General features: G+C 44.6%; 1 protein-coding gene across 2 annotated transcripts in view; it reads right to left on the bottom strand.

Annotated features, from left to right (window-relative positions):
• Nucleotides 1-23,539, bottom strand: part of USP22 (ubiquitin specific peptidase 22) — a 205,709-nt gene extending 182,170 nt beyond the window's left edge. For both annotated transcript variants that reach the window (XM_075899711.1, XM_075899712.1), the window contains exon 1: nt 22,935-23,539. In XM_075899711.1, the coding sequence (XP_075755826.1) occupies nt 22,935-23,060 (126 nt within the window). In that variant the 5' untranslated portion in view covers nt 23,061-23,539. The remainder of the gene's footprint in view (nt 1-22,934) is intronic.
• Between the last annotated feature and the right edge of the window lie 448 nt (nt 23,540-23,987).

Genomic DNA, 23,987 nt, shown 5'->3' with positions numbered 1-23,987 from the left:
AGCAAAGCCCAAAGACTTATTCAAGTCCCACAGGAGAAAATGGGGTCCAAGCACAGGATTGCTCTTAAAATTGTAACTTGATGTTCCTGTTTGAATTAATCACATTGTTTCTGTGTAACAAAGAAATTCAACTCTGCTGAATGAGGAATGTATGTGTTAGGACTGAGATCTGCAACCTATGGCTCTAGAGCCAAATATGGCTCAGTACAGAACCAAAATACGGCGCTTTTGTTATTCCCAAAATACACACAACTTTTTAAATTAAAATGAAAAATTCAAAATTTTAAAAAGGCTTTAATTACTCCTGTCTAGATGGTTTTGTCATCTTTCACCTTTAACTGTTCATTTTAACAACCACCCATCTTCTCCACTCCTGGGGGGGCAGAGGGGTTGTGCATATTCTCTTTTTATTTGACTGGTCAAGAAATCTTTCCATCATCATACAGGATGGTGAACACAAACTCCCCCAACAGTAAAAATGGCAGAGGAAGAGAGATGACGAGTACTGAAATTTTCAAAAGGAACGTGAACAGACTTGTATGCATTTGTGGATAGGTCTGGATCTCACACTGTCATATTAGTAGCAAGAGACTGTCTTAAAAAAAATTTAGAACAGCATTACATGACAAAATATGCAGCATTTGTTTCAGCTCATAATGCATTCTAGTCTCTTTTTTTGACTTTTGCAAACACAGTGCTCTGTTAAGTTTATGATTCGTCTATATAAAGCATCCGTTGAAGAACTAAATTTGACAGTCATTCCAGGCATCTCAGTCAGCAATTTGGAAATGGAAATAGCAGATTTCCAGAAGTTGGATATCTGGGTGGAAAATTCATCAAGCTGAATTCTGATTTAGAATGCCTTGCTCAACAACGTGCAGAATTGGAAACACTGCACAAATTGGCTGTCAGGAAGAAATAGGAGCACGATGATAATCTGATTCTTCAAACTTGATAAGAACTTCCTGTCACAACACCATGCAGAATGACAGCTTGACCTTACTTTCAATGTTTGGCTCCACATATGTGTGAGAGCAAGCTCTCTCTCAGGGTGTCTACACTACAGTGTTATTTCGAAATAGCTTATTTTGAAATAACGCTGTCGACACACAAAATGCATTTTGAAATAGCTTTTTGCTATTTCGAAATAGCGCGTCCACACTGAGTGGATGCTGAATTACATTTAAGGCTGGCCAGAACGAGGTCCGGTAGGGCATCAGGTCAGGAGTTATTTTGTGTGGCTGCTACCTGAGGCCTGTGCTTAAAGGGATCCCATCTGGACAGCCAGTACTCAGGTTTCCCTGTTTGCTTGCCTACCTTGATGAGGAACAGCAAAGCATTTTGTCTCTGCGTGCTCTGGCTGCCCTCACTCAGGACACCACAGCACTCAGCAACATGGAGCCAGACCTACCCCTGGGCACTCTGGTGCTTCTCATGGATGCGTTGCTGCAAGCCTGGCTGCACTTTCTGCAGGCTGCCAGCTGGGAGGTCCATTGAGGACTGTCAGTATCCAGGAGGGCCTGCAGGAGAGCTTCTACCCTGAGGAGCACTAAGCCTCTCTGGTCTGCCCCACTGGGGGCTTGTGCCTCATTCCTCCCTCATGTCCTTCCACTTACCCCTCCCTAACCTCCCTTCCTGATGTCAAATAAAATACACGTATTTTCATGAACACAAACTCTTTTTATTTAACAAAACTGGAGGGGGGGGCTTGAATGAAACTCTGGTGAGACTGGGGAAAGGAGGCAGGAGAGGGGAAGAGAGAGGATGGGAGAGGGGAGGAGGAAACCTGGAGGAGGGAGCTGGAAGAGGGAAGCAAGGGGAGTAAGGGGGAGAGGAAGCTCAGGGCTCAGGGTTGGGGGTCTCGCCAGACCAACTTGATTTTCATGCAAACCTGCTCTTGGGTTTGCATGTAGCCTTTGGTGGCCAGGCTGGCAGCTATCCTGCCATAGACAGCCGCGTTCCTAAATCTAGTGTAGAGATCATGGACCTTGGGGGCATCCCCCTCAAACCTGAATAAGGTCTATGATCTCCACCCTAGACTAGGAAGGTGCCTACCTTCTCCAGGCCCTGGCAGGCTCCTGGGGAGCGGTGGAGGGCTGGCTGCCAGTGGCTTGCTGGCTCATGTTTTGGGATCACTGGGTCAGGGGCAGTGACTGCTGGCTGTGGGCTGGCAGGCTTGGAGCTGGCACAGGCATTATGGCCAGAGTCAACCCCTTTAAGAGCTCTGGGGAAGGGAGAGGAGTGTTTTTGGTTGAGGTTGGAGTGGCCATCAGGGCACCCTGGGAAGGCTGGAGGCCCCCTATTTTGATGCAAGTGTCTACACAGCACTTATTTTGAAATAGCTATTTCAAATTTGGCGTTATTCCTCATGGAATGAGATTCATCAAATTCGAAATAAGAGCTCCTCTATTTCGAATTAATTTCGAAATAGCGGTTTGGCTACGTAGACGCTAGTAAAGTTATTTCAAATTAACTCTGCTGTGTAGACATACCCTCATTTGAATCACATCAAAAGTAATGTGCATTCAAGAGTGACAAGACACCCTGAATGTGTGCATGAAGCTGAATATGACCATTTATGATGTAAACATCAAAGAAATTTGCAAAAAGATGCAGAATCAGAAGTCCCATTAAATAAGTCCTTGAGTACAATGTTTCATTTATGCTATTATTAATCATCATGTCAATTATTAAGTTGTTATTAATTTTCAGTCATGCAACCAGGCACTCTTATACTGGCTCTTTGTTGACCACTTATTCTGAATTTTGGTATAGTTTGGTTCTTTGGTTTGAAAAGGCTGCCACCCTCTGTGTTCGGACATAAGCATGAAGTACTAGGGAGGAACCGGAGACAGCTATAAAGGCATTGGAGACTGCTGTATATCTCTAATGAGATGTGAGAAGAGTCAGAGTAATGACTCTAAAAAGAGGAGGCAAGCACCTATCAGTTGGGACAAGATAGCTGGAATTGAAACCAGCATAATGAAACAATAGGGAAGGGATGAGAACAACTTAGCAAACAAGCATTTGCATGACTGCAAAATTCACTGATGCCAATGAAGGAAACCTACTATAAAAAGGGACTGTTTTGCCACAAGTTTTGGGTTCATCTTCCCACTGACTGGAGCCTTGCTCCAGACTGAAAGAACCTGGCTCCTCCCCTCATACTTAGTCTACTTGGCTAATGTGAGCAACAAACTTAACTATAAACATTAACTGGCTCTCTCTCTTGCGCTGTGTGTGTGCGCGCACGCGCGCATGCATATGGCAGCTGCTTTTCTATTGTATTCTTAATAAACGCAGTGTACTGCCTTTTTCCCTATAAAGATCCCATGTGCTTCTTATAAGCATAAGAACAGACCATCTAGTGAAAAATCTCATACAGTTAAGTCCCACTAACTTTTACACTGTACAGACTTACAGTAGACTGTCTTGGTTACGATGATTTTGCTGTAACCAAGATGGTCTACTGAGATAGGGTAGTTTTGCTAACTGTACTTGCATACCTAGAATGTGTGGTGTGTGCTCACTGAACCGTAGCAGCACTGTGATTGGATGCAGAGGGGCACAGCTCTTATAGTCAATGTTGTGTGAAATCAGCATGCACCTCACTTCACTTTAGGAATGTAAAATCCTGTTTGATTGGTTAACTGATTAACTGTATCATTTAAATGGTTAACCAATTAAAGGGGAGGCAGACAGGGAGCTGGAGCAGCCCCTTGGCAGCGGTGGGCGGAAAGCTGCCCCAGCGTCCACCAGTTAACTGGCACTGTTAAGGGACTTACCGGTTAACTTTTTACATCCCTACTTCAGGCTACCCACCGCTGCTCTAGAGTAACTAGAGCTACAGTGACCAGAGTGTTGGCTCAGATACTGTTGCCAGCACTCTATCACACATCTGAAAACGGCTTTATACTACCTATATGTAGCTATGCATTTAGATGAGGCTGAAGTTTTGTTGTTTCCATTAACATAATTTTTAAATTTTATGATTTTACATGGATAGCAAATCAGCTCAGCATGTCTCCTCGAGAGCTGCAACATTCAACATCAGAATAGATGAGTAACAAAAAGAAGATATATCATTCAAATACACAAAGAATAGAACACTAAAATAAATCAACTCTGATCTTTAATTCCAAATGGAGACTGCAACTCACTGCTTAAAAGTGATACCTATGTATTCTGGGGAGCTGGATGGGGTACATAAAGTTTCAGAGTTAAAAAGTAACACAGTGTACTAGACTAGCATGCAATTAAGAGCCAAGAACTCCTAGTCCTCTTCACAACTCTGGCACTGAGTCATTCTGTGGTAGTCAGCCCTCCATACTGAGAATAAGATGAAGTTTCTTATGCCACAGGTTTAATCAAGATTAGTTGGTATAATCAAAATTGAGCACAATACATTATAATTATTATTCACATTATCCCTAATACCTACACTAACATGTATATTCCTTTAAAGGGGTGGGAGGTTGGAGCAAATATCTGACTTACTACTACCAGTTTCACCTTGCCCATCGCCAGGTTTTCAATACAACAACAAAACACAATATTAAACCACTCTAGCACTATAAAGTATGTGCCACATTTAGAATACTATAGACTACCAAGGAAATATTTCCCAGAGATGTGCTGACATCACCAATGATGCTACACAACAGGAGATAGACAAGACTCATGTTAATTTCAAGCTCCCTGAAATACAGGGAAGGTAAGAAATCAATCTTTGCCCAGTGGGAAAAGAACTGGGAAGACTGGTAAGGAAAGAAACTTTTAAAAAATATTAACAATGGCAAGGTTAAAAACCTCAGTAAGAGATTCTTGTTTTTGCAATCTGCTGTACATTCTTTTTTATCATTGTACATAGAGATGTAGGGTATTTCCTATATAATGTAAAGTGCGTCAAATCAGATTGCATAATATTCAGTTACTCACTGATAAGTCAAATCTAAGGTTCTCTAGCACCAAAGTATACTTGCCTGTGCTATTAAACAAACAGGTCGCTGGATTAAATAAAGCACAAATCTGTACTTTAAACCAAACAGAATGCAGATCAATTGTCCAATGAACACCTATATACAGCATCAATATTTGGCTGCAGAATGAATGTCACGATTGATGCCTTCACCTCATCTTCCATAAATATAAAATGATAAGTTTATTACTCTGTTCCATGTCTGTAAATATTACAGGTCTCACAAAGTGGGCTGGCCTTTAGGGGTATGTCTACACTATGTTTTCAAACACACAGCAGCAAGGCTCAGAGTTTCAATCTACAGAGTCAAGCTTGTGTTACGGCACTAAAAAGAACTGTGTACATTCAGACTTAGGAGCCCAAAGAATAGATTTCAGAGCCCAAATTGCAATTTCTATATAGTTGTTTTTAGTGCCAGAACTTAAGTCTGAGTCCGGAGATCTGGGTTCTAAAGCTCAGTTTTTTGGATTTTAAAACAGTGCAGACATATTATGGAGGGAGGGCAATTTCTACACTTCAAATGAAAACTGTGGCTGACCCATATCACCTGCCTCAGGCTAGGAGAAGTATTTAACTTCAGTACAGACATTATGGGGCTTGGGCTGGAGCTGAGTCTTAGGACCCCACTCTTTTGCCAAGTCCTAGACATGAGGCTACACCTTGAGCCCAAACAACCATACCACAATTAAACAGCTCTATGTGCCAAGCCGCATGAGTCCAAGTCAGCTGATGAGCCAGCCTCAGGTGTCTAACTGCAGTGCATACATAATGAGTTGTAAGTCTCCGAAGGTCTCACCTGTGCCAGGTGCAGCTTGCCTCCCCAGTTGAAAGGAATAAGTCCAGGGGTGATGATAACATGCGGCTCATAACAAAGCTGTTGGAAAATGTAAGAGAAGCCTAAGGAGAATGAGAGACTTTCCTTAGCTCCCCATGAGCCTGGAGAATACCACTCAGAGAACATGTACACCAGCTAAGGCAACTAAAGTAAGTTTGATCCAACATGTAGAAGACTAAGATCACTGCACACAGGCTGGGAGGAAGTTTGAGTTCTCTTTTGAACTTAAAAAACCAGACACCAAGACAGGGTACTATCTGACATACAAAAGCCCATGTGAAGTTATGAGAAGCCTAAGAGGGAGAAGCTGAGGCACCAGGAAGACCTGAAGTCAGGCTAGCTAAGTCCTTGCTACAATGTGACCAATTAATCTGACATGATTTACTGACCTTAGGGAAGTTACACCAAAAATGGATAGGACTAACAACTCTAGTAAAAAAGAGAATTAAAAACTTGGAAGCTTCACTTACGAATGTATTCATAGTTACATCAGTGAACTATACATTTTTATCAAGAACCTTTCTTACAGGGTATGTCTAGACTACATGCCTCCGGCGACAGAGGCATGTAGATTAGGCTACCCGGCATAGGAAAATGAAGCGGCGATTTAAATAATCGCCGCTTCATTTAAATGTACATGGCTGCCGCGCTGAGCCGATCAGCTGTTTGTCGGCTCAGCGCGGTAGTCTGGACGCTCCGTGGTCGACATCAAGTCATTTGTCGACCTCCCAGGCATGCCTCCTGGGATGAGGCATGCCTCCTGGGATGAGGCATACCTGGGAGGTCAACAAATGACTTTGATGTCGACCGCGGAGCATCCCGACTACCGCGCTGAGCCGACAAACAGCTGATCGGCTCAGCGCGGCAGCCATGTAAATTTAAATGAAGCGGCGATTATTTAAATCGCCGCTTCATTTTCCTATGCCGGGTAGTCTAATCTACATGCCTCTGTCGCCAGAGGCATGTAGTCTAGACGTACCCACAGTGATTTGTATAAAGAGAAAGCAGTCTAATTTTCAGTTTAGATAAGAAATGTCATGAAATCTGCAAAACTGCATACAATGCATTGAATAAAGATGCATGCACAATGAAATGTTCATGGTATAGAATAGTGTGTTATGTTTATTTTAATTGAAGGATAGACTAAATGGTGATGTCTATTAAAACAACCTGTACTACAATAAGATTTATTTTCTGAGATGAGATTTCTCTCTCTCGAAGTGTTTTGGAAGGAAATCAAACTTCAGGAAATTTTCCCTCGATTCTAATGTGGATTATCACGTTGTCATACAAGATCAGGGTACTACTATTCACCTCCATGGCTCTCAAAACCATTGATAGAGACAATTTTCAGTTTTAGGGTGAATTACTCACAAGTGAAATAAAAGTTGTGGTGATTGGTAGACTCCAATGTAATACATGTTAATTTAAGCCACCACAGAAGTATATCAATTACTGGAGCAATAAGAGAATAAGTCTGTGTTTCTACCACTTCCCACCCCACTCAGGATATTAAACACCTGCAACCCATCCTTTAGGGAAAGAATGCCACATTGGACTCATACTCCTACTTCCTCTCAGGGACATACCAGCACTAAAACAGACTTTTTAGAGGTGCATCTTCACAGATGCAGAAATCTCCCACTGACATAATGTTCATTTCAGTTAGACTGAAGACAACACTTACCGGATGGCAACTCAGTAGGTCAGGAAGGTTATACATAAAAGCATGCTTTCATAAAGGAAAGGAATTTTGCAATTTGGAAATTAAGATCCATAGAGGGGATGTAACAGCAGAATGTTAGTGTTTGGGAAGATTAGAGGTATACAAAATAAAATAAATAGGTATGCTCCAGACAGATTAAGCTTACCACCCTCAAGACTTCGTAGGTTTTATCCCTCTGTCCCACCCCTTCCCTAGACATGTACCTTGAGTGGCTCAAAAATTAAGAAAAACTTTAAAAAACCCCCACAAATAGTCTTTAAGGGGCTACTAGACTAACAAAACATGTAAATGGTATCATGAGCTTTCATGGGCACAACCCAATTCTTCAGATGACAGGAGTGTTAGAAGTCCAGATCCAAGAATAAACAAGAGAAGGAAGAAGGGGGGAAGGGGGGAGAGGAAAAAAGGGGAAAAGGGGGCAGGAGGAAGAAAAAAGAAAGCAAACAGTTCTTATCAGACTCTTGTAACTATTTAGTCTTTAAGGTGCTACTAGACTATTTGTTGTTTAAGTTTTTCCTGTTCTAGACTAATTTGGCTACCCCTCAAGCTTATATATTCACTGTTTTTTCTTCCTCCCTCCCTTTTTTCTACTTTTTTTTTCTTTTTTCCTTCCTTCCCCTCCCCCCGCCTTTATTTATTCTTAGATCTGGATTTCTAACACTCCTGTCATCTGAAGAGGTAGGCTGTGCCCACAAAAGCTCATGATACCATCTACACGTTTTGTTAGTCTTTAAGGTGCTACTAGGCTATTTGTTGTTTTTTAAGTTTTTCCTGTTACAGACTAACTCATCTACTCCTCTGAAGCTTTCAAAAATTGGAGCTCCTATTGTTGGAGCTCTTAGTGATGGACTCTGCCCATGAGTGAATATGAATGTGGTGCCTTGGCAGTACAGCCCAGATGAGGAGCACTTCGCTGCTGTGCCCACTGGTGCACTCATAGCCTCTCACACTCCTCTCTTAGTTCTTGAGTATCAGGTTGCAGCAGAGGTGTGGTTCTCAAGCAGCCTCACTCCCTTCAACATCTCATAAGGTCACAGATTATAAATGGGACTTGAGAAGGACTCTGGACATCCACACTTCTCATTTTCCATCTCAAAGAACTGCAGTTACAGGAATTTCTTCTTTGAGTGGCCTCTGCACATTATTAAAGTATCCTGCGAATAGGAAACACTATTGTCATCAGAGGAAAGTGGGACGTGGAGTCCTGACTGAATAGGAACCAAAATATTGTTCTACGAAAGCGAGCATCAAGTTAGAATGCTAGGACTGTTTTGTAACTGTGTGAATACAGCTCCAGACAATAGATCAGCATATTTCTAAAATCAGAATATGCCTGAGGTATGCCAAAGAGGCCACTATTGCTCTTGTGGAAAGTGATCTAAATCCCTAATAGGAGAAGGACTGAGGCAGATTTGCACTCACTTTGAAATATAACCTGACTCATGTAACTAAAGTAAGTTCCCGCCTTTCGTTATTTAATGTATATAAAGAGATCTGGTGACTTTCTACCTACGCAGAACCCAATAGTTTGGGAAGTGAAGCCCTTCACATATCTAACATGAAATTTTGTTTGGCTTCAATTAGCCTGAGGTCTTGGGAAAGAATATTGGCAGATTAATGGATTGGGATGGAATTACCACCATGGAGCGGAGGTGAGGGAGGAACAAGGAAGAACCTGGGTCTTGTGCAAAATTGAAGGGTGACCAGCCATCAGTGCTCACAGTTCTCTCTTATGGCAGATTTTAGGAGTATAACTAATAGATGAAACAGCAAACAAACAGAGGCTCAAAGGTGGGGGGGGGGGGGGGGGAGGAAGAAGGGGCTTCATAGACTGAGTAAAGTTTCATGATGGAGTTAGGTCTTTCACTGGTAGACAGCTGCTCACAAGACTTTCATAACTCTCTTTCCTGCAGGTAAGTCCTATTTTCATTTATAATGCAGTAAGATGAAACAGCTGATAAATGGACTCAGATGAAAAATCAGAATGCTACACAGACTGGAATGTTAGGGCAATGTGTCCTCTTGTGGGTAGCCTTGGTCAGGCTACCCCAGTCACGTGACATTGCCCCTCAAAGACTCTGGCGAGGTTTTTTACTGGAAGACCAGCAAATGATAGGGAAAGACAAAAACAATCCCAGGAATAAGATGTGTTCAGAAGAAAACCCATAACTGTCTGTAAGTGTTCGGGACCAGAAGCCTTGCAGAGTGGGCACGGCAGGGAAAAGCAAGGCTCCACTTCCCCCAGCCAACTGGGACATGCTTCAGGAAGGAAACTAGCATATATGCTGCTTCCTACTTTATCACAAAGCAGATATCAGCAAAAGGCTGGCCTGCTGAACCCTGCAGGAAAAAGATCCATATGAAGGTTAAGTTGGCTAAGGCCCTACAGCTGGCCTTAACCACAGTCCTAGGGAGGGTAGGAGGAAGGAAAGAGGCAATTCCTGCCCTAAGGAGCATGCTGTCTGAACCATGCTTTTAAGCTCCATGGAGGTCCAGAAGGGAATGCCTGTCTGAAGTAGGGATGTAAAATCCCATTTAATTGGTTAACAGCTAAACATAATGTTTAACTGGTTAACCAATTAAAGGGATGGGGGGGCCCCCACTCCAGCTCCCCCAACCCCACAGCAGGCCCTACAGGGCTGGAGCAGCCCCTTGCCTGTGACAGGCAGAGTGCTGTTCCAGCCTAGGGATGAAAGCAACTAGTTCAGTAGTCAACTACACCCAATAAACCTAGGGTTATCAGGTAGTTGAGTCACTACTCAACTAGTCTCTTCCTCCCCCCGCCGCCTCCTTATCAGAGGCAGCAAGGAGGGGGGAGCAGGAGCCAGTGCTGGGGGAACCTGCTTAAAAGCCGGTTCTCCCCAGCACCGTCACCGCAGGAGGTAGGGGAGGGAGAGGCACAGCAGGGGATCCAGCTCGAGCTGGGATTAAGCCATCCCGGCTCACGCCAGGTCCCAAACTCTGCACCTCTGCTTTTTAAATGTAGGAAGAGCTGCCAAGCTCTTACTACCTTTAAGAAGCAGAGCCTCAACGAACCCCCTTATTGACTAATTGAGTAGTCAGTTGAAATTCCATCAACTACTCGATTAGTTTACTAACCCCTATTTAACATCCTACTCCAGCCCCCACCAGTTAACTGGAACCAGTAAGCACCACCCTTAATGAATGATGCTTACCAGTTAACCATTCATATCCCTAGTCTGAACAAGGCAACTATGACTATCTTAGTGTGAGACACAGAGGAACTTCTGGGCAGCAGCGGGGTTATATTTTAAGGAGCTGGAAGTGGCTTTGAGAAGTACATCCGTAACAGGCTAAGCAGCAGCAATGAGGAATGAGCAATTAGGACACAGTGGAGTCCACAGAGCTGGTGAAGACGCTGATGAGCATGGCAAAGGTAAGAGTGGCACCAGGAAGTGCTGAAGGGATTGAACAAACACCTGAGGCTGCCAAAAACAGGATCCCTGGGCTGGAACCAGTGAAGGCAGGGCCTGGGCTCCCCAATCTCCTCCCTACACCAGGAGTGGAAGGCCCAAGAATTGAGTCCCTGATGGAGATAAGCAACCAGGGATAGTGACCACCTGGCTTTGGATTTTATTGTTTTGGACTTTTCTGTTAATCCCCAAAAAGGAATTAACTGAAGGGTAACCTGGCTGGAAGTCCAGAACACAGAAAGAGGCTGACCTTTGAGGAATCTGGATTGGGGGTGGGGTGTGCTAGAGTGAAAATCCCACATCGTAACACAAGGGGGTATTATGGAGGTTCATGCCCTCCATAACAATGGGAGCAGAGATTAAATTGGGGCTATGTTACTGGATGCCCAAAATTGAAACTTTTTCCACTTGAGATGACAGCACCTGCAAGTGGATTGTTTCTTGAAATTTATCAAGACACCTTGAACTCAATGAACAGAATCGCTTTAGATCTGTCATATGGAAATGAATGAATGTGCAGGGAATAAATCCAGTAGTTCTACGGTCACAAGGTGAAACAGAGGGATCTGGAAATCATTGCCCTAGCATGGGCAAGACAGCAGTCAGGTACTTCGGCGCCTTTCCCTGTTTTCTCTCATGGAAAGAGTAAAGATAAAGCCAATGAGACCTATTCTCAGACAACCCAAGACACTTGACATTGTACCTTGCTGTGAACAGATCTATTTCCAGATAGCAAATATGTCATCTGTCACTATCTTTAGAGACTGAGCAGTTCTTTTGTCCCTGTTCAGCTGATCTACTAGGATGCCATCACTGCCTGCTAAATGTATGGAAAGGGGGGTAAGTGTCATGGGGACAAGTCCCACAGATTCCTTCAATCACTGACTGGAATTAAAACCATGTTTCTTGTAAGGATATTAAAAAATGCAGTTAATTGACTAGTCAATAGGCACTTCCGCATTCCTCTTTTGAAATGTGCAAGAGCCCCTGCTGAGGCTCTTGTACATTTCAAAGGAGAAATGTGGAACTAGGCATACAGCCCAGGGGCCAACAGGAAGTCCCGGGTGCCTGCTTTGAAATGCACGAGTCCTCATCAGGGGCTCTTGTGAATTTCAAAGCAATTGAACCTGGGGTCAACAGGGGACTCTCAGTCCCCTGCTGACCCTGGGCACCATGCTACACTGTATGCCGCTAGGAGCCCACGGTCAGCTGGGGACTCCCTGCAGCATTTCCCTGGAAACTGGGATCAGCTGGGGAATCCCCAGCTGACCCCAGGTTCTGCTGCAGCAGGGAGCCCAGGATCAGCTGGGAAGTTCCCAGCTGACCCTAGGTTCCAGGGAAGTGCTGCAAGGAGCCTGGGGTTAGCTGGCGAGTCCCCAGTTGACCCTGGGCTCTACTACCCCTTTAAAAAGGGTGGAGGCAGCAGTTTCAAAGGGGAAGCTGCTGCACTGCCACCTCCGCCCATTTTAAAGGGGCAGTGGAGCCCAGGGTCAGCTGGGGAGTCCCCAGCTGACCTGGGCTCCACGGCTGCTGCTTTAAGGTGCACAGGCGGCATTTTAAAGGGGCAGCTGCCACACAGCTGATCCTTGGATCAGCTGTGCAGCCACTGCCCCTTTGAAAAGCTGCCTGGGGGGTTCAAAGTGGCAGTGCTGCTGCCACTTTGAAGTACCTCTTCTTCCCCACCCCCCCTTTGCTGCCTCTCTTAGAGAGGCAGCAAAGTAGAGGGGAAAATCGACTAGCTGACTAGTCAAAATACTAGCCGATAAGCAAATGCTTATCAGATAGTTGACTAGTCTTTTACATCCTTAGTATCTTGTTTACACACTATATACAACCATGTTCTCCATAACACTTAGATTACTTCTTCTGTAGCTGAGGAAGGAATAACTTGACATTGAGTGGACTACCCTCAAGTCTACTAGATTGATATATAACTTCCCCAAGTGGTTCCAGTGACTGAACTGCTAGATATCTGGAGGGATCTGACCATCCCAAGTTGCAAGAATTGAAGGTAACTGCTGATGGAGCTGGTGGATTGGATACTTCCCTTTTCAAGCGTGGACATGCTGTGTCTCCATCTTCTTGGGAGAATCCTTGTCAAAACTTGGCTAGCACACATTGTCTGCAATGTTGTACAGTTCTCAAGTTAAGTACCTCAGAAGAGGCTGCACCTATAACTCAGGCCATGAGTCCCATTAATATCAGGAAGAGTGATGCCAGGTCGAGTTCTGTTACTGTCTCAAAGTAGCTGACTCACTTTCAGAAACTGTTCCTCTGAACGAAGGCTTTTCCTGACAGAGTCCAAAATTGCCCAAGAGGGAATTCTTTATGTAGGAAATGACTTTTTCCAGGATGTTCTGTCCATATTTTAAACAGGAAGCATGTGAGTCACCCTTGGAAAGACCACCTTGTGGGGTCCCTTTTAATTCAGTTATGTATATCCCATTTTAGATGCTCAGTGGTGGGTCAGTGTATTTTGTAAATATGGGGCAGGGCAGCAGAAAGGCTGAAGGGATGGACCCCCTGTATGAAAAGGATTGTCAACTCCCCATCAATACAGAATCCAAAGTATTTCCAATATGAAGCCTGACAGTCATCTAGAAATACATATCGGCTACGTCTACACTGGCACCCTTTTCCGGAAATGCTTAAAACGGAACAGTTTTCTGTTATAAGTATTTCCGGAAAAAACGCATCTACATTGGCAGGATGCTTTTCTGGAAAAGCACTTTTTCCAGAAAAGTGTCTGTGGCCAATGTAGATGCGCTTTTCCGGAAAAAGCCTCGATCGTCATTTTCGTGATCGGGGCTTTTTTGTGGAAAAGACTACTGTGCTGTCTACACTGGCCCTTTTCCGGAACAGTTTTTCCGGAAAAGGACTTTTGCCCGAACGGGAGCAGCATAGTTTTTCCGGAAAAACACTGACAATTTTACAGTAGATCGTCATTGCTTTTCCGGAAAAGCAAGCAGCCAGTGTAGACAGCTAGCAAGTTATTCTGGAAAAGCAGCTGCTTTTCCGGAATAAGTGGCCCAGTGTAGACACAGCTCTTCTGTAAATCAAGAGAATTGAAGTAATCTTGGATAGAGAGGGAGGAAATGTGAAATTGCTGAAAGTGTTTCATTTTCTCAGGTCTAAGATAATACGGAAGCCACCGTTCTTCTTTGGAATCAAAAGTATCTGGAATAGAATCCCCTTGGAACTTTCTATATGGCTCCTGCTTCCAAGAGTCAGCAAAGCTCTGTTCCTAGAAGGTTCTCATCAGAAGGTACCCCCATGAGACAGTGATATTCGGGTGGTTGTGAGAAAGCTGATCACTAACTGGGGCGTGGCTTAAGTCTCATTGCAAACCTGTGATCTAAAGCCTGAGCAGAATCATTTACACAGATTCAAGCTTTTTCTCCTCTGTTGAAATTGAGCAGAAACTTGCTGGTGTTAATACTGACATAACAGAAGCATCAATCTTCCTCCTTGATAGCTGATAAATTCCTAGCAATGTGCCTGTTGATATAGCATCCATCTTCCCTAGGATTTCATCAATCCTTGCCCTTAAACTCTCACCTTCACACTTGCTCTAGTATCAGGAGAAAGACCAGAGCTAACTCATGTATGCTTAGCGATGGCTGAAGCTACTGTTCTTGTTGCAGTGTTTGATACATCAAATGAGATTCTTAAGTGTTCATCTACTAGTTGTCCCTCTGCTAATAAGACCCTAGCCAGTTTCCTTTGCTCTTCAGGTAGGTCCTTATATAAGGTCACTTTCTCCAAAAGATGAAACTAATACCTAGATATTACAGCCTAGTACTTTTGAAACGATAGTGTCTAAAGAGACAGAGGAGAATCTTATACTCTCAGTGTTCACATTTTCACCCTCTCAGACAGTACAAAACTGCGCATTGACTGCTTTTTCTTCTTTGAACTGAAACAACCGCCAGTGAGTTGAAAGTGAATGTGTGGGGGAAAACCCCGTATGGTAACTTTTAAAGCTTGTCTTATCTTCTTTAAAATGGCCTAATTCGAGGTGGGATTTGCCCAAACCTGTCTGGTTTCAACTACTCTTCTAATCTAGAAATTTTACAGTGATCTTACTGTCAGAAGGGGACCCCCATGTATTAAACCAGATTACATATCTCTGACATAGAAAGGGTCTTTCATGAAATGGTAATCAGAATAGAATCTACATTAAAATGAATGGCATCTTCAGAAGAGGAAGATGCTGTTGCATCTCCCACATTATGATCTCTCTGACCATCAGGCTCCAGACCAGTGTCCTGGTATTTGAGAGCTCCCCACAATTCTTCTCACGAGTGCTACTCTGATGATATAGACATACACTGGATACAGAGCTCCCAGCTCTAAGGCTTTTCCTGACTTCTAGAAAGGGACAGATCCCTGAAAAGATGAGTTTGTTCAATGTCCAGATAATATCTAGACTAAGAATGTGAAAGTATAACCATGTAAATGGTTAAACCAATAAGCCTGGGCTTATCAGTTAACATTCACAGTTACACTCAGGCTCCCACACCAGCTCCCAAAGGGCTAGCTGCCACCTCTGTATCAGAGGCAGCAGCGGAGGGTGGGAGCCAGGTGTAGGTGGGAGCCACCCAGCCAGCTGGGAGCCAGGAGCCAGCTGTAACCATGTAAACACTGAAATTGTTAGTGGTTACATGTTTAGCGAATTACCCACTTTTTAACATCCCTAATCTAGACAGGGGACAATAAGAGGGAAGTTGCTAGGTTCCTTGTCTAAATACCTAATAGGATAAAGTTATTTCTGTTTTTATGACCAATACGTAGTTTCTGTATAGTGATTATTCTAGTTCCCACTCTTTTCAGGTGATGTGAATAGACACTGTACATTAACTTGTCACCACTAGATTTAATGCCAGATTGTGGCTCTGATCTCAGATCCCGGACAGTAAGTAAGTAAGGAACATAGGGGCTTTGGCATTCTTAAAATTGAAAAGGAGAAAAACTTCCTGATGAGCCTGTAAGAGTTTTAAGGAGAAAGAGTGAAAGCTCTAGGGAAACTGAAACTGCTTCTTGGGTCTTTCAACTCTTGGGAAAGTTAGAGAAGTAAATGTCCCAGAAGTGCAAATGTGAGTGATGTACTTGGACAAATATACACCCACAACCGTTGTGCTTGTTACATTAGGGGAATTATCCTTCTTTAAGTATTTGCCCTGTGCAAGGTTATCTTTGGAAATGACCTCAGGAGATCTGACAGAAACCCAGAACTGTGCTTGGGCCTGCAAGAAGTGGTATTTTACACCATACTCTTATGTGGAATGGGAGGACTCTGGCCCCAAACACACTCCCATTAGGACTGGCTCTGTTATGAGAGGCAGACATTTGTAGCCGATGCTAGGATCTGACGGCTTAGAACTTCTCAGTACCAGATGCTCTGCATTCACTCCAGAAGTGTGTGTGTGGGGGGAATTTTAGAGAGATCTTGGGGTTTTTTTTATTCTTTTAGAAGCTAATGTGCAACCCAAGCCTCAGTACTCATGGAACCATTGGTTATGGAACTGGAGCTTTGGCCTCCTGAAGTAGTAAGGCTTGGAGCTAGATCTGATGCTCCTCATGAGCTCTTGCGGAAAAGGTGCTATGCACTACAAAGGAAAGAAAGTCCTTTCCCCAAGCAAACTAGACCTCTCATATGAGCATCCAATGCAGGAAATATAGCAAGACAGTGCACCTACCTTGAATCCTGACCTTTGTCATAGGATCTGTAAATGTGCACTCACATGCATCCAGGGGGAAGAAAGGTGTGGAGAAATGCAGGAACCAGCCAGTAGGAGCAGTCAAAAAAGAGACAGTTGCACTGGAGCGAGGGTGGCAAAATAGGGCCCAGCTGGCCACTTCCCCCAGCATTCAAAACTGTACAGCCCAACCCCCACCACTTTGGAGGCATTACAACTTCTCCTGCCTTCACCATACAGCCTTGGGTGGAAACCTGCAGAGAGGAAGCTAACCCCAGATACTAGATTATAAAATGTCTGTCTAGATCTGTGTTTCTCAACCAGTGGTATCAGTACCCTTAAGGGTACTCGAGAGAAGTCTGGGAGGTATGCCAGCACAACTGAAATTTAGAGCAAACTTAATTTTTGTTTTAAGTTTTAGAGCGTTTTATTATTTTTCTACTTTTTACACCCAAAAATTTCACCACCTACCCAGCTACTATTAAGTTGTTGAAACAAATGAGTTGTGATGGTAGAAAAAAAATGTGTGTCCGAAAACTGTAGATACTGGTGGTATTTATAATTTTTAACAGGTACTTTATAAAAAAAAAGGATGAGAAACACTGGTCTAGATTATAAATTCTTAGTACTCTGTTTGAACAGGACCTATCACAGCAATATCCCATTCTTGGTTGGCCCCAATGCAGTACTGTAATAAACATTAATAAACTTTATTTATAACAACAGGATGAAATTTCTAACAATAATCCTAAAACATCCATGGAGATGAGTCTTCTGAGGTTCCTAGTCCATTTGCTGCAGCATCTGGAAAGCACTGAGATAGATGGAGTACTCCTTCCCTATAACATCTCTCAAAATGTTAAGGAAAGTTAAAAGGAGAAATACCAGGTGTGCCACTCAACATTCCATCATTGGACTACATTACCACAGCATACTATGAGTTGGAATGTGCAGAGGCCACTCAATGAATTAGGATTTAATAGAAACTGAGTTGAACTGTGAACTGGAATATCTACCACTGAGAAGACAGGTTTTTTATCTGCCAGAACATGCACAATAATTGGTTCATTTCTTAACCATAACCTTAGAGAAAGTAAAGAGTTACTTTTGTCTTAAATATGGAGGAATTAATACTCAGAGAGATTAAAGTGAAATTATTTGGATTGGATATGGGGGGCCTGGAAACCTTTCCCACGTGGAACAAATGTGTGGAAAGGAAGGACACTTTTCACAGGAAGTTGCACTTAGAATATTTCTTCCTGTTTGAGAGGTCATACTGGTACTTCCAGTATACCCCCTCTTATATGTACAGGAAACATCTCTCAAACCAGTAAATGCTTTCAAGACAGGCAGAAACATTTTACATACACTCACTGACAACAACGCCTAGCCCGATTGCCAGGTACGCTTTGACTGACCAGCAATGTGTGAAAAATCATGCCTGAGAGTTCCAATAGCATTCTGCATACAAGACAGTGATCACCCAAATAGCTACAAGCTTAATTTTTAATAAACACTACTTGCTTAAAGAATAGAAACAGTCAACACCAAGCCTTGCAGGATGGGAAGGGGGACAGACCGTTTACCTTCAAGTTTCAGCATTCCTACCAACCAGAGTGAAGTAGGTGGCTGTCCCTTAAGTTCTGAAGGTTGCACTTAGCATACTAACAGCTCAAACCCCAAATATCAAAGATATGATTATCATAAATGACTGGGGGCAAAAGTACATCTCCCTCTCAAGACGACTCAGCACTGCAGAGAAAGATTGGCTTACCTGAGGCTTTAAGTGTGTCTGTCTTCCACACTGGCATTGAACTTAAAACCCTAAGAAACATTATTAAAGTCTAAAATTAGATTTTACCATTTAGGTATTTCACTTTTATGTATCTGAGACTGGATAAAAATGGAGGTCTGTTTCACTTTTGTTTCTAGTCAGTTATTTTGTTTTTCATCCATTAACACAAAGCTAGATTTGGGGGGCAAACAACATATGTCTTCTTACAGGACCTATATGCACAAATAATCCTATTTAATTTAAAATATGACCATTTTCAGATCTAAGTATATTGAGTGAAAATCCAGGGACGGAAATTCATACGCTATCCCTGAGAGTGAAAAGTCACTTAATTCATATATATGTAGCCATCTAACAATGAGTTGACAGAAATTAGTACTCCTTTCAGCAGAAACTATTCTGTTTTTCTATCCACCTAATTCAAGTCTTATAATTAAAGATGTCTTGAAAATAACTGGACAGTGCTCATCATAACCAGATGAGTCAAAAGTTACAAATGCAGATGTCCAGGACTCAAGTATACACAAACACAATCATCTCTCATTCTTCATTAGAATCCTGTTTGAAGACAACAAGCATCAAGACTTACTTCGCATGTTCAATCCCACTCATCACAGCTTCACAAAGATACATTTTTATCTGGATTTCCTCCTCATTCTTTACATGCATTTTTCAAACCCCTAACAGATAAGGTCTGGCCTTCACTGGAGTTTAGCTGCCAACACAACTAAACTAAAACATTTGCACCAGCACAAATCCCTACTTCAGATATGGTACACTGGTATAAATCAGAGGTGTAAAAGGTTAACCAGTTATCCTGTAAGTATCACCCTCAACGGGTAATGTCTTTACCAGTTCCAGTTAACTGGTAACCAGTGGGGGCTGGAGCAGCTCCCCACTTGCCTGGGGGAGGAGGCTGCTCCAGCTGAACAAGGACCCCGCCAAGACAGGGGCCACTCTTGTCGGGAGCAGAGCTCCTCCGTGGTGGGCCCACGTGCTCCGTAGGCAGAGGCTGCTCCAGCATCCAGAGCAGCCATTGCCCGCAGGGAGCTCAGGCCCCTTGTGGACAGAGGCTGCTCCACAGCAGGGGTCTGGGAGCCAGCAGCTAGCTCAAGTGCAGGGTTTGGGGCTGCTCTGGAGCAGTCCCCAGCAGAGATCCCACTGTAGTCTGTTAACTAGTTCAACATTAGGTAAACCTAGTTAGTATTAACTGGGATTTTACATCCCTTGTATTAATTGTTATTTTCAGTAGTTCATCTCATAGACTTTAAGGTCAGAAGGGACCATTATGATCATCTAGTCTGACCCCCTGCACAGTACAGGCCACAGAATCTCACCCACCCCTCCTAGAATAATCCTCTCACCTATATCTCAGATATTGAAGCCTTCAAATATTTTGAAGACCACAAGATGCAGAGAATCCTCCAGCTGTGATCTGTACCCCATGCTACAGAGGAAGGCGAAAAACCTCCAGGGTCTCTGCCAATCTACCCTGGAGGAAAATTCCTTCCCGACTCCAAATATGGCGATCAGCTAAACCTTGAGCATGTGGGCAAGACTCACCAGCCAGACACCCAGAAAGTTCTCTATAGTAACTCCTATCATCCCTCCATTGACCTATTTCCCACTGATAATGAATGATCAATTAGTTACCAAGATCATGTTATCTCATCAAACCATCCCCTTCATAAACCCATCTAGTTTAATCTTGAAACCAGAATGATCTTATACCAATGCATCCTGCCTACGCTAATGATTTGCATTGATGAAAACACATCAGTTCGCTATGCTAGTGGCTAAAAAGTCCCAGTGTAGATAAAGCCTCAGAGCCACAAAAATAATTTAGGAGTCTGTACACAAGGTGCCCTACACCAAGACTGAACAGCTATAATTGTATGTGTTATAGTCCTGGCTTTTTTCTGATTAAAAACAAAAAAAGGAAATAAACTCAGATTCTTTAGAAAGCTACCTCTTTAAAATTCTAGCTGTTCTATGTAATATTCTGTAAATTTAGAGTTTATTAAGAGTTTAAGACCATACATGCATATTTGTTAAAAAAAGAGCAGACTGAAAACAAATGGCAAAAAACAAGCAGTGCTGAAATGGTCTTTTAAAACATAATGCAGCAAGCAATATAAGTAACCTAGTAAAGCTGCAGAAGTGGTCTGTTTCTGCCCTCTGCAGTTTCTACTGCTATCTGGATTTTTAAGACTCATCCTTCCAAAAGTAAAGGTAGAAGATTAGTGTCTGAAAAACCTAAAGAATGACCGACTGATGATCACTCACTGGATAACCAACTGTGCAAGACAGTTTGCATGGTAGATTCGTGTTACCAAGGCAGGGTTTATTCAATGAATCTTCATATTAATATAAAACCTGACAGTAATTGTACATGATTTCTACAGCAATAAACAAGTAAGATTTTGTGACTGAGTTTTCAGCAGAAAAAATACCAGTGCCATAATTTGAGAAAACCAAGGTCCAGTTTTTCTGAAGTCATTTTTCTATCTATCGCTATATACTGATGAGGATTCAAAACTAGCACTCATATACATGGAGGGGCATAGTCTTAATATCAAAGCAATGCTATGGATGTGGCAACATACCACAGGGGAATATAAAATTATTTTCCAATTCATAGAACAGTCATTCAAAATGAACTATTCTTAAAAGTACTTTCAATGTGAAAAGACAGGAAATATTCATGTTGTTAATCAAAACATTGTCACTCTAGCAGTAAGACCCATTATCTCATATTGTTCAGTCTTCTTACGTCATCTTTGCCTATTGTGTATCACAGTATACTGGACATAACTAATCATCACGAATGTATGTTTTCATTTAAGTCATTATCTTTCATATAACAAGTTGTGTTTTGAATTATTACAGGGTACAAAAAAGTTTGTTACTGAAGTATTAAGCTACATTCACTTACAAGAGGAACATAAATATTCAAATATGCCTGTAGCTAGATTAAATACTGCTTGAATATTAGATGACTAAATAATGTCCGATTTGCTGTCTCTTTTTAAAGAGACAACCTTGGGCAGGGGGCTGGACTTGATGACCTCCTGAGGTCTCTTCCAGCTCTATGATTCTATGAACACAACTTTCACAAGCCTTTTTAATCTACCTAATTTCTGAATATTGTGTCTTTCATTCTATAACTAGCTCTACTTGTCTGAGTGATTTAAATAATCTAATGAAATAAAGTTACAAGAGATGTAATTGATTGCTTCATTAGGCCTTATCCTTGCTGTCCTGAAGAGAAAGCTTTGCTGTCTGAGTTGCAGTTGCAGTACCCTTTTTAGTCATTAAGATGATCACTGAGAGAAATCTGCAAAGTCACTTTGAAGAACTAGTTGATTCAAAGGAAAAGAATTTGTGAACAGTTAACAGATCAATTTTCCAGAAACATGTCTTTGTAACCTATTTTTAAAATATTAGCTTAGTAATTAGCTTGTTTTATACAAATATGGCCCATCAGTCTTCTCTAACATATTCATTATGCTACTATTTGTGCAGTACTTTCACTACACATTTGAAAGAGCAAAATGCTCTCACTTTTCCGGTGCATAAAATTCTTTATTTCCCACCTTCCTCACACCACACTAGGAATCTTTTTCTGATTCAGTTACCAGTGGATGCATTAAATCATAAAAAAGGCATTCCACAGACACAAAAATCTGCAGACTTATTTCCAGTCATTGTGTCTTTAAGCCTTTCCTAAATACACATTATGTGCAAGCATGATTTGCAAGCTCCTCTCTCTTTTTCCCCCCAATACTGCTCCTTAAATTAGATGCAAGACAAACCTCAGCCTGTGTATCCCATGCTTCCCAAAGGCTGCACTCTATTTGCTTAAGTACCTATGCTGTAGCTACATGCAATAGTTTACTAGAGGGTGACACTGGGAATTAAAGATCCACTTCTCCCTTTCGCCTTCCTTATCCCAGCCTGTCACTTACTGTACCAGACCGTGATCGGAAGCAGCCTATTCTCTGCAGGAGACTGCCTCCCAGTGCCCAGAGCTCGGCTGCAGGCCGGCCATGCCCATCTGCCCTGGGAGCGCTCCCTCCCCCGCAGACAAGCAATGCAGTAGTTGCCTGATTCCGGGAAACCCTCACTCCCCCCAGCACCTGGGAGGCGGCGGCGCTCGGTCCAGCCTCCCACCCCTGCATAGGCCAGGAAAGCCCTTGCGGCAGCCGCCCCCTCCCAAGCTTGCCCCTCCGCCAAGGGCAGGTGTTTAAGGGGATCCCCTGCTTCCCCTCCCGTGAGCTGAACGGTGCCTCTCCCTGCCCGCGGGACCCCGACAGCCCCTTCCCCGCTCCAGCAGCGCGGAGCCCCCCTCCCCGCCGCGGGAGAGCCCAGGGCGGGCCCGGTGGGTGCGGGGCGGGCGGGATCGGGGCCGGGGCCCCGCTGGGTGGGGCGGAGCGGGGTGTGGCCCTGCCCCCCCACCCCCGGTACCTTGCGCTTCCTGGTCTCGGCCGAGCCGCTCCACACGAAGCACTGGTAGATCGCCCGCAGGTTCTGCTTCCAGTTCTCCACCTTGAAGCCGGTCACATGGCAGCACCCGGCGGCCGGCGGACTCATGTCCGACCCCCCCTCATCAATCCGCCCGCCGACGGGCCGGGCCGGCGGGCAGCGAGCCGGCCCCTTCCCCCTGGCAGCCGCACGGACACGGGACGGGGCCGCCGCAGCCGCTCGCGCGCTCCCAGGCGCCGGCCCCCTCACGCCGCCCGCCGCGGGCTCCGGCGGCGGCGCGGCCTCCCCCGCCCCCGCGAGCTGCAGCGGGGCGCGGGGAGCGGCTCGCCCCGAGGGCCGGGCTCCCCCCCGGCGCCGAACAAAGCGCGGCGGCCGGGCGGCAGCGCACAAAGATGGGGCTGGCGCGGAGGAGGAGGAGGCGGCGGCCGCTGCCGCCCCCGGAGTGGCCGCCGCTGCCGCTAGCTCATGGAGGCCGCTGGGAGCCGGCGGGGCTCGGGGAGACCCTGGCGGCGGAGGTGCTGCCGCGGGGGGGAGGGGGCTCGTCCGCTGCTGCTCCCCCAGCCGGCCGCCCGCTCGGCTCCTGTCTCTTTAAATCGCTCCCCCTCCCCCCACAGCGTTTAATGGCCCTTGCTGCGAACTCAACCTAGCCCGCCAGGCCCGGAGTGGGGCCGACCAACAGGGAAGGGGCAGGAGGCGGTGTGGGCCTGCCCCTCTGTCCCGCCACCATTGGGGAGGGAGGCTGGGGGGGGCGCGCGGCCGTTGGTCCCAGGCCTGTCACTCCAGGCTTGGGCAACGCCTCGTCCGGCGCCTCATTGGCGCGACGCCCTGTTCCACACGTTCCAGCGGGAAAAGGCGGGCGCTGCGGAGGGGATGGGCAGGGCAAGCGGGCCAATGAGACGAGAGAGGCGGGGCCCCTCTTGCAATGAGCGCTGCCGCATTGGCCCCGGCGCGGCCGTGGGGAGGCAGCTCGGGGAAGGGATTGGCTGGACGGGGCGCTCAGGGTGGAGCGCCCACAGCATCAGGTTGCGTTGCGGG

This window comes from Pelodiscus sinensis, chromosome 16, assembly GCF_049634645.1.
Source record: "Pelodiscus sinensis isolate JC-2024 chromosome 16, ASM4963464v1, whole genome shotgun sequence".
Classification (NCBI taxonomy): Eukaryota; Metazoa; Chordata; order Testudines; family Trionychidae; genus Pelodiscus; species Pelodiscus sinensis.
This window is presented reverse-complemented; position numbering and strand designations above follow the sequence as displayed.